The following is a 9,559-nucleotide window of genomic DNA, read 5'->3' on the forward strand; positions in this document are numbered from 1 at the left end:
CGGAAAGCTTAGCTTCGGTGCTGGAGACATTGAGAGAGAGAGAGCTTCCGCCGAAGCCCGAAGAGGGGCAGAGCATCAGCATCGGTCACAGCAAACAGAGGAGGGGGCAGAGAGTGAACTGGAGCAGAGGAGAAGGTGCAGAGGGAAGAGGAAAGGGTCAAAAGTGGGCCCCCACTTTGGACACGTGGCGAAGCGGACGTGGAGGTCCAGGACAATGCGATATTTTTCTGGAAAATGACGTTGTCCAACCTTTGCATTTTTCGCCAGGGTGGGCGCCATCTTCTTTCTTTCTTCCCTTCATTATCTCCGGAGCAAGCGCGGCTTGCACCTGCTTATTCAGTAATCAGTCTTGAAGTTTTTACTCGTGCAGCCAAAGTAGACAGGACGGAGACCCTACGTGTGTCGGCACTCTGGAGTGTGTGGCTGGATCTTTACCAGGGAAAGTGGAAAAACTCTCTCTCTCTCTCTCTCTCTCTCTCTCTCTGTGCCCCTTCCACGACCATCCGATTGCATGTGCCAACAAAGAACCAAACCCAGCTAACTTCCAAACCATGGTTTTCCTCTCCGAGGTACTTCTCTTCCTCTCCTCTCTCTCTCTCTCTCTCTCTCTCTCTTCCTCATTACCCTCTTTCAGTTTCCCTGTTGCTGCATTCTTGACCACATTAATTTTTGCTCACTATTGCTAATTCGTTGTCCGTCGTATAGCCACAAGATTTCTGAAATCGAGATAGTATTAAGATACCATTTTGCTTTGAGGGTGCACCTCAAGTTTTAATTTTTTCTTTTTTCCCTTATAGATGCTTTCTCAGTGTCTCTGTTGTTTAATTTGGGCCAAGAATGGACCGTGTGATTCTTTTAGTTTAGAATGTTCCGAGCAACCTTCTGAATGAACCCCCCAAGGTTTCGTGAGCTCGTTTACAAGTGTAGTTCTTGGTGGAGTTCAAATTTCCTAGGTTGCGGAGTTTGGAAAAGGGAAAATAAAAGGGTGCAACCTTTGTATCTGCTATGACATCATCGGTTACTCTCTGGGTTTCGCCTTATTTGGCGTTGAATTCACATCTTAGGCCTCGGTGTAGAGTGCAAGCGAGCAGTTCAGTTGGTGGTGACTCAACAGTGTCATCATCTCCTGAATTGGCTGTGTCAAATGGAGCTCCTTCTGTTGAGGATAGAGAGAAACTTGGTCCTTTGACTGGAGGAAATGGACATGCAGTTTCGAAGATCGAGGTGGTAGAGAAGAAGAAGAAGAAGGTAGAGAAAGAAGCAAAGAAAAGCTTGGAGGTGTTGTGGGACGATGCGTATGGAACTACGAGTGTGAAGGATTATTTTGAGTGCGCAAGGGATATGATTAGGCCTGACGGAGGTCCGCCCCGTTGGTTTTGCCATGTTGAGTGTGGACAGCCTTTAAATGATTCTCCACTTCTCTTGTTTTTGCCTGGTAATGCTTATCTTCTCACTGGAATAGGTGCACAACTGGAATTTTTACTCCAGATTATAAGGAGATGAATGGAACTCTAAGTTCAACAATATGCTTGTAGCTTTTAAGAAGTGATTATACTATAATCGTGCATCAATTGATAACTTTGTGCTATATGTTAGAGGAGCCTCATTTGCTAGTAAAATAATATGAGTATTGCCAAATTATTGATGCATAAGTACTGTTTCCTGCAGGACTTGATGGCACTGGATTAGGCCTAATCTTGCACCATAAAGCACTGGGGAGGTGAGTTTGTATGTTCCATCATTTGGGGTCGTAAATTGCGTTACAAGGGAAAGTAATGACAGACGAGAAGCAATTTTGTTTCTATTTGTACTTATGACCAAGCATTTTAATGCAGAAAACTTAAAACTGCAGGGCTTTTGAAGTTCGATGCTTGCATATCCCTGTTTATGATCGGACTCCATTTGAAGGTGTGGCCCTTTCAAAGCTTTTTAATTGCTTGCATGAGACAACTTAGGGTTGAGTAAAATGTTTTTGAGCTGTGTTGTCAACATGCAAAGGGCTGTGGTGCATTCGTGTCATTTTATGATTCCCACTTTTCTCTCCACTTAGCCCCATATACATGGATATTACCTTCTCTGTCACCTCAAGCTATACACAAAAATCTTTTCCTGCCATTCCATCTCAATGTTATGATGTTATTGATGATGCACACTTCTATATGTGGATTTACAAGCCTTTTAAATGGTGAAGTCTTTCTTCTAAATACTGAAGTAATGTTATAAGAAATGAAATAACATGCAATCCTGACTGAGAACTTGACGAAGAGATTTTGAAATCTCATGTACCTATACACGTTAGGTCTGGTGACATTCGTCGAAGAAACTGTCAAAGCTGAGTATGCCTCATCTCCAAGTAAGCCCATCTATCTTGTTGGAGATTCCTTTGAGGATGCCTGGCACTTGCTGTGGCTGCTCGTAATTCTACCATCGACCTGGTAGTCTTATTAGCGAATCCAGGTGAGTTTTCAGATGGGAAAGCAAGTTATGAATTGGGTCTATCTTTCTGGATTACAAGCCTTCTTTGAGACTCTGAGGAAGTCTGTCATTTTCTCTGTCATGTTAGCTACATCATTTGGCCGTTCACAGCTGCAGCCACTGTTACCTTTATTGGAAGCTATGCCTGATGGACTCCATTTCACAGTCCCCTATCTTCTAAGCTTTGTTATGGGTATGATATGCTACTTTCAAGTTATATGTGGAAAATGATATGTCAGAGTTGTCCATAACAAGGTTTGATTTTTCTTTCTGAATCAGGTGACCCAGTGAAGATGGCAACAGTCAATATTGATAATATGCTTCCCCCAAGAGTGGCACTTGAACAATTGTCTGTCAACCTCACTTCTTTGTTGCCTCATCTCTCAGTAAGTAGCATTTTCTCTGCCAGATATTCGCTTATTTTCTTTCTCATTTAACCTTAATGCTCGGAAATTTACAATAGATGTATAGCAGGCATCTACTAGGCTTGTATTCTAAACTTTTTTTCTTGGTTAGTGTCCTTTGCTGGGCTCTTTTTTGATTATTTGAGACCCGCTATCAATTCCCTGTTTCAGGGTTTGGCTGATATAGTACCCAGGGAAACACTTATTTGGAAACTGAAGTTGCTTAAATCAGCTGCCTCTTATACTAATTCTCGTCTTCATGCTGTCAAAGCTGAAGTACTACTTCTTGCCAGGTTTTTGCTCCTCCACACTTTGTCAAGATGATGACATGATTTTCAGATGTGCACCAATTATTTTTTATTTGCTTTCTGCTTTATTTGGTAGGTCTTATATATGCGCAACCATTTCCAATATCTTCTCTTCTCAATTTTAATATAGTATGGGTTTGATGCTATTGTCATTCTGACTCTTGCTCAACAGCTGGACAAAATAAGCAACCTAATTCCGAGGGTAAAAGTTACAAAAAACCCCAAAACATTCCAACTGCAACACATTTACCCCAACTCTTTTTTGTGATATCGAAAACCTCAAACTTGAACGCATGTGACATATTTACCCCAAATTTGTACCAATGTGGCACATTTACCTAATCCCAAGTTTGTATCCGTGTGATACATTTATCCAAAACTTTTTTTATGACAATTCTGAAACTTAGACCTGCACCACACATTATTCTCTGTCAAGTTTTTTCTCCTTCTTCTTTCCTTCTCCTTCATCTTCACCACTGCCCTTGCTGCCACCGCCTTGATTGTTGCCATCACCACCATGCTCACCGTCGCCAAACCAAGGAAGAAAACGAAGAAGTAAATTTTTTTGAAAAAAAAAAGGAAAAGGAAAACAAGAAAAAAAATACAGCAAGTTGACATATTTTTGCTGTGTGAGTGCCATGTCAGCACCGTTTGCTTTCCATCTTTCATGTAGGCAGCCACATAAGATTTTTAGTAGCGTTCATTCACGGAATTTTGACGAAGAGTAAATGTGTTACAAGGGTATGAGTTTGGAATAAATGTGTCACATGAATACAATTTGGGCCTTTTGCTGCCACGGAAAAAAGTTTGGAATACATGTGTCACACAAGTGCAAGTTTAAGGTTTACGGTGTCACAAAAAAGAAGTTTGGGGTAAATATGTTCTTGTGTGCATAGTTTGAGATTTTTAATGGCCTATTTTCCCTAATTCTGATCTTGTATTGTGAATATACACTGTCATGTAAAGTACTTCTAGTTTAGAAAGCAGGTATATGTCCTTTGGCAATTAGTAGTGGCACACGCATTCATTTGGCTTGGTATTGCTTCATTGTATGGGTAATAGCCATTGCCTGTTTCTATCCGTGAAATAGTTTTGAGATGTCTATCAACAGATTAGTATATGGTACCATGCACAAGCATCACAACATGCATGTATTTATAAATGCATGCACATAATTGTAGATGATGCTGCATGCCCATAGTGTGATTTGAATTAGGAGTTGTTTTTCCACTGGAGAGACAATAGTGAATCAGATTTAAGCATAGTTACAAATTGTTGTGTTTTCTCAAAAGTTTCTATTGATTTAGTGGCAAGGATAACATGCTTCCTAGTCCAGATGAAGCCCAAAGGCTTACAAACTCACTGAAGAACTGCAGAGTTCGTTACTTTAAAGACAATGGGCATACACTTCTATTGGTAGGTGGAATCTATGTTATTTCAATGTTGTAAAGCTTTAGGAGTTACTTGTTCTAAAAGACTTTAAGCTAAGGGAGCTTTTTATGAAGATAGCTCATTGTAAAATATGGTTAAGCACTTAAATTGAGATATCCTTATCATAGGCTTTAACAGTGCTTGTAGTGTAAAAATTAACGCTACAAACTTGTTTGTTAAAATGCATGTTTAATCAAGTTAAGTGTGTATTGTGCATCAGCCCCTCTAATTTAATCAACTAATTTCGAGTTTGTCATATCACTGAATAAACTGATTATAATAAAATTACATTATTTCTAGTGTTGCTAAAATATTTTGAGACTTTGAGTCATCACAATGAATCAATATGATGCGGCTTTTATAATTCCAGAGGCATGCAATATCATCATCTTTCATTGGTCTACTAAGCAAATAGAATTGGCAAGCAGAACATCATAGTGTAATTCTAGTGGCTAATAACGGATTTGAAGCTTAGCTCCTTCTTTAATTTGGAAAGGAGGAAGATGTAAATGCGATCTTGCAATTTTATTTAAGTGAGGTAGTGCTCTTTTTGAATGCTTATCATGATGAAAGTACATCTCTTCAAAATGTCATTCTCCCTGATCATAAACTTAGTATTGGGTTTCAGGAGATTTCATCTATAAAAGACTGCTTTAATTCTCTATATTGTGCTACCTGTTTGTTGACCAGTAATTAGACTGAGATTGCAGGAAGATGGTATTAATTTGCTGACCGTCATCAAAGGTACCCACACATACCGTCGAAGGAGGAGGCATGATTATGTCTTGGATTTCCTGCCTCCCAGTATGTCAGAATACAAAATAGCATTCAATCAAGTAGTTGGGTAATTTTGCAAACATATGCTTCTGCATGTCTCTTATTGCTCTTTCCTGATTGGAGTAGAATGAGTTGTTTCTAGATATGACCTCAACCAGATTCTTTTTAAGCTAGCTGTGACGGCTTAATGTTTCTGTGCTTTCTGAATTGAAACTAGTGTTTTCCTATTTCTTTTAAGTCTTTCAATGAAGATCTAAGTTATTCAGCAGATGTTTCAAACTAGCTAATTGGATTGTGATGTTTTTCGTAGCTGATTCTTGCTACTTCACTTTCTATTTCTCTTGCAACATTTCACTGAATATTGATCTGCAGTATTAGTGCATTATTTTATCACCAGCTGATGCCTGAAATCTAAGGACAAGGCCATTCTTGTCCTGTGATTTGCCAAAGAAGCAGCGGTCATTGATACCAAAAGTTCTTACTTTTGAACGTCATTTGTTGATCGTAAAACATGATCTATTATTACCAATTCTAGTGCTATCTGTGGCCTGATTGAGCCCAGCCCATAATGGATGGATCATACATTTCCACAAATGCTGATTGATTAATTGCAACCAGTCAATCTTAGTCTGATGCTGTGGTCGTATAATTGCAGACTACTTCGCAATGCATCTAGTTCAGTATTATTCTCAACTTTGGAAGATGGGAAGATAGTGAGAGGTCTTTCAGGGGTTCCTTCTGAAGGACCTGTGTTGTTAGTTGGTTATCACATGTTGATGGGACTTGAGCTGTATCCACTTGTTGAAGAATTCTTGAGAGAGAAGAACATTATTGTGCGCGGGATAGCTCATCCAGTGTTGTTCTCTGAAAAAATGGAAAATTCATCTTCTGAATTTAATCTAAATGATTGGTTAAAAGTATTTGGAGCAGTTCCTGTATCCGGAAGCAACCTCTTTAAATTGCTTTCAACCAAATCTCATGTTCTACTTTATCCTGGTGGTGGACGCGAGGCTCTCCATAATAAGGTGTGTAAGTACCTTACATTCAGTTCAATTATTTCTCTTGTGCAGTGTGACTACTGGATCTGATCTTGTTTTAACCCAATTGGTCTTATTGTAATTAGACAAATATTCTGAAACATAATTTTCCAAAAAGAATTTCCATGTGTGGAGGCTAAAAGGTAAGAAGTTCTTTTACAGCATAAGTTTTACAAGTGAAGATGTAAAGCCATGAGGAGAAGGAAAATTCATAACGGCAGCTGGGCAGTGGTTGTGGTGGCGATGTCAGATACTGTAGCCAATTAGCTCATATGGTGGGGGTAGTGGTGGCAATTGCAGTTGGTGGCAACGGTCTAGCTGATGGTGGTGATTGGGGAGTGGGTGGTTGAGAACACATTTTTTGTTAAGGGGGTTAAGCACTAGATGTGAGTGTAATATGTGGATATTGACAGTTTCTCTTCGGAGGCAAATTTTCAGTTGAACATAGTAAGGAGCGTGAGTAATTTGGTCTTGCATTGCCTCTTGGAGGGTTCATTTCCAGAGGTTTTACATGCAGCGATTAAAGAGTTACTCATATTCACTTATAATCTGTTGTTTGTGCATCTTTACAATAATATAATTTATGCCTCGTAAAGTTTGCCTCACCTCTATCATCTTCCATTTGCAGGGTGAAAAATACAAGTTGTTCTGGCCTGACCAACCAGAATTTGTGAAAATGGCTGCAAGGTTTGGCGCCACAATAGTACCATTCGGAACCGTGGGAGAGGATGACATCACAAATGTAAACTAGCTCTATATCTGCACTAATGTTTGGTATTTAGCTCTTGACTCTTTGCAGAGATTTGGAATTTAAAACTTGCAAAGCATTTTATTTCAACTTCTGGGGTTTGACACTATTGTACATACCAGTCACCCCCTCTATTCCTTCTGCTTTACACCTTCTGCAGAGTTCGAGTTTAATCTTTCAAGTATTTTCAGCTAATTTAGTTAATTCCATGCATGGTTGTATAAATTTGGCTGAATCGTATGCAGTTTTGATGCATCTGTCTTGGTGAACTTTTGCATTGACCATTGCTGTCTATTATTTTTAATTAAAGCAACTGAAAACAAGCCTCCCTCTTTATATGTACTTCTGCATTCCATTCTGACAATTTGTTTTTATCACTTTGAATGGGCAGTTGGTACTTGATTACAATGATCTGATGAAGATTCCATTTGTCAATGACTACATCAGAGAATCCAGTCGCGACGTTATACGAGTGAGGTAGCTCCCTTACCCATGACCTTCAAAAGATTTTGTGTGCAGATTTTCTGTGGATGGCCTTGGAAATCAGAAAATCTCTTAGCATATTGTGAAATTCTTCCTGACATTGATATGAATTCTGTCCTGTTTTTTAGGGAGGGTATGAGCGGAGAGGTCGCCAATGAAGCACTTTATATTCCAGGGATTTTGCCGAGGATACCTGGCCGCTTCTACTATCTGTTTGGGAAGCCCATAGAGACGAGGGGGAGATATGAATCACTGAAGGACAGAGAAAACGCAAACGAGTTGTACTTGCAGGTAAAATCTGGAGTGGAAAGCTGCATCGCGTATTTGCTCAAGAAGCGAGAAGAGGACCCTTACCGAAATATATTCGATAGAACCGTACATAAAGCGTTACATTCTCCTCTACACGAAATTCCGGCATTTGAGCCATAATAATGGGTAGTGGTTATCCAAATAATTTGGGCCTTATATATTTCATTTAGAGTGACATAAAAATTTGTGGACACCATTCGGGTATATCTAATTTCCGGTTCTGTTCTTATTTAAGAGTAACTCCTGAGCTGAGTTCTGATTATAATCTGCTCATCCTTATAAATTCCGAAAATTTTAGTTCATTGGGGCAGAAATTTAATTGCTTCTAACCTGTGGACCTTAATTCCAATCTTGAAAGATACATATGAATCTAAGATAGGTTTAGAGTTATGCACTCTTGAAGGCACCGGCATTAAAGCTCAGTTTCCAACTGCTTTGGCATCTGTTCTTTCCTTCTTTCTGGTTGAATGAATATCAGCATTCACAGGTGAGAGTAGCATTATGATTAATAAGAAGTCTTCTGTCTGGCCTCGTCAAAAGTGCGGACTGTTGAATTATGCACATGATTATCCTGTCACGGACTCCCATTTGCATTTAACAGAACGTGTTTGGGGACCGTGGAACAAGGTGGTGTACTTCTCCCTTAATCGAGTGCTCGAGCAAGATTCCTCAATTATCTTTTCTTTTGGTGAAAAAAATTCCAAGAAGTAGCACGTGATGCGACACTTTTTCAGACAACATACTTGAATCTTATTCCTTCTGCCGAATGCTAGAAGAACTTCTATAAAAGAAGAGGATGACATTTCTACGATCAAACATGAGGGGAAAATAAACAACTTCAAAACAAAGCAATTTCCAAAATGCTGCAAAATAAAACAATACCCAGAAAACAACATAGTACAATCTGTAGTTATAGAATGCTCTAATTCCAGAAGACTAGATCTGTCACGGCATAAAAAATAATCAGTAGCCAATCATTAAAACCGTTAGTGATGGGTACACTCCAAAACCTTTCCCTAAAACACTATGGCTTGTAGTGTGCATATAAGTTTGGCATTCTCAACACCATTGCCATATGAAGACAATGACAACATATTGAACCACCACAAACGAAACATCTTTAAGGAACTTGCAAATTTAGATCTAGATTGGGAGGGGAAAAAAAGGCTCACAAATTTAGATCTAGATGTAAATCGTGAAAATAGAACTTCCACTAAATTTTTAAGAAGTCATACAATCACGTCTCAAGAATCCTACTGGCTAAACTGGTGACGATGTTCTCACAAATTTTCAACTGCAAATAAATTTATTCATCACAATGAGCAAAGAAAAGCAGCAACAAGATGCGAAAGAAGACACCAAATGAGACCGAAAAAAGACTTTTATATTAGATCGGGGGAGAAAAAAGCCAGGAAAATCAAACGCTAGAAAAGAAAGACAGGTTCTTAGCTTCAGAAATTAAAGTTGAGAGCCAGTAGGTGAAGTTTGTTTGAGGGAGAGTTCTTTGGGACAGTGAGAGAGTCGATCCTTTTCTTCACAAATTCCTTTAACTCAAGTGAGCTAATCCACACGCACTTTGCATTAGGA

General features: G+C 39.2%; 1 protein-coding gene across 1 annotated transcript; it reads left to right on the top strand.

Moving 5' to 3' along the window:
* Positions 1-607: 607 nt before the first annotated feature.
* On the top strand, positions 608-8,269 carry LOC104415487 (acyltransferase-like protein At1g54570, chloroplastic). Its single transcript, XM_010026789.3, is given in 14 exon segments — positions 608-1,435; positions 1,669-1,720; positions 1,853-1,908; positions 2,300-2,383; positions 2,386-2,457; positions 2,564-2,668; positions 2,755-2,861; positions 3,051-3,172; positions 4,495-4,603; positions 5,329-5,462; positions 6,051-6,420; positions 7,061-7,174; positions 7,572-7,657; positions 7,792-8,269. Coding segments are annotated over 14 exon segments (2,142 nt in total). The 5' UTR covers positions 608-1,005; the 3' UTR covers positions 8,093-8,269.
* Positions 8,270-9,559: the final 1,290 nt, after the last annotated feature.

This window comes from Eucalyptus grandis, chromosome 8 (genome assembly GCF_016545825.1).
Source record: "Eucalyptus grandis isolate ANBG69807.140 chromosome 8, ASM1654582v1, whole genome shotgun sequence".
In the NCBI taxonomy this organism is placed as follows: domain Eukaryota; kingdom Viridiplantae; phylum Streptophyta; class Magnoliopsida; order Myrtales; family Myrtaceae; genus Eucalyptus; species Eucalyptus grandis.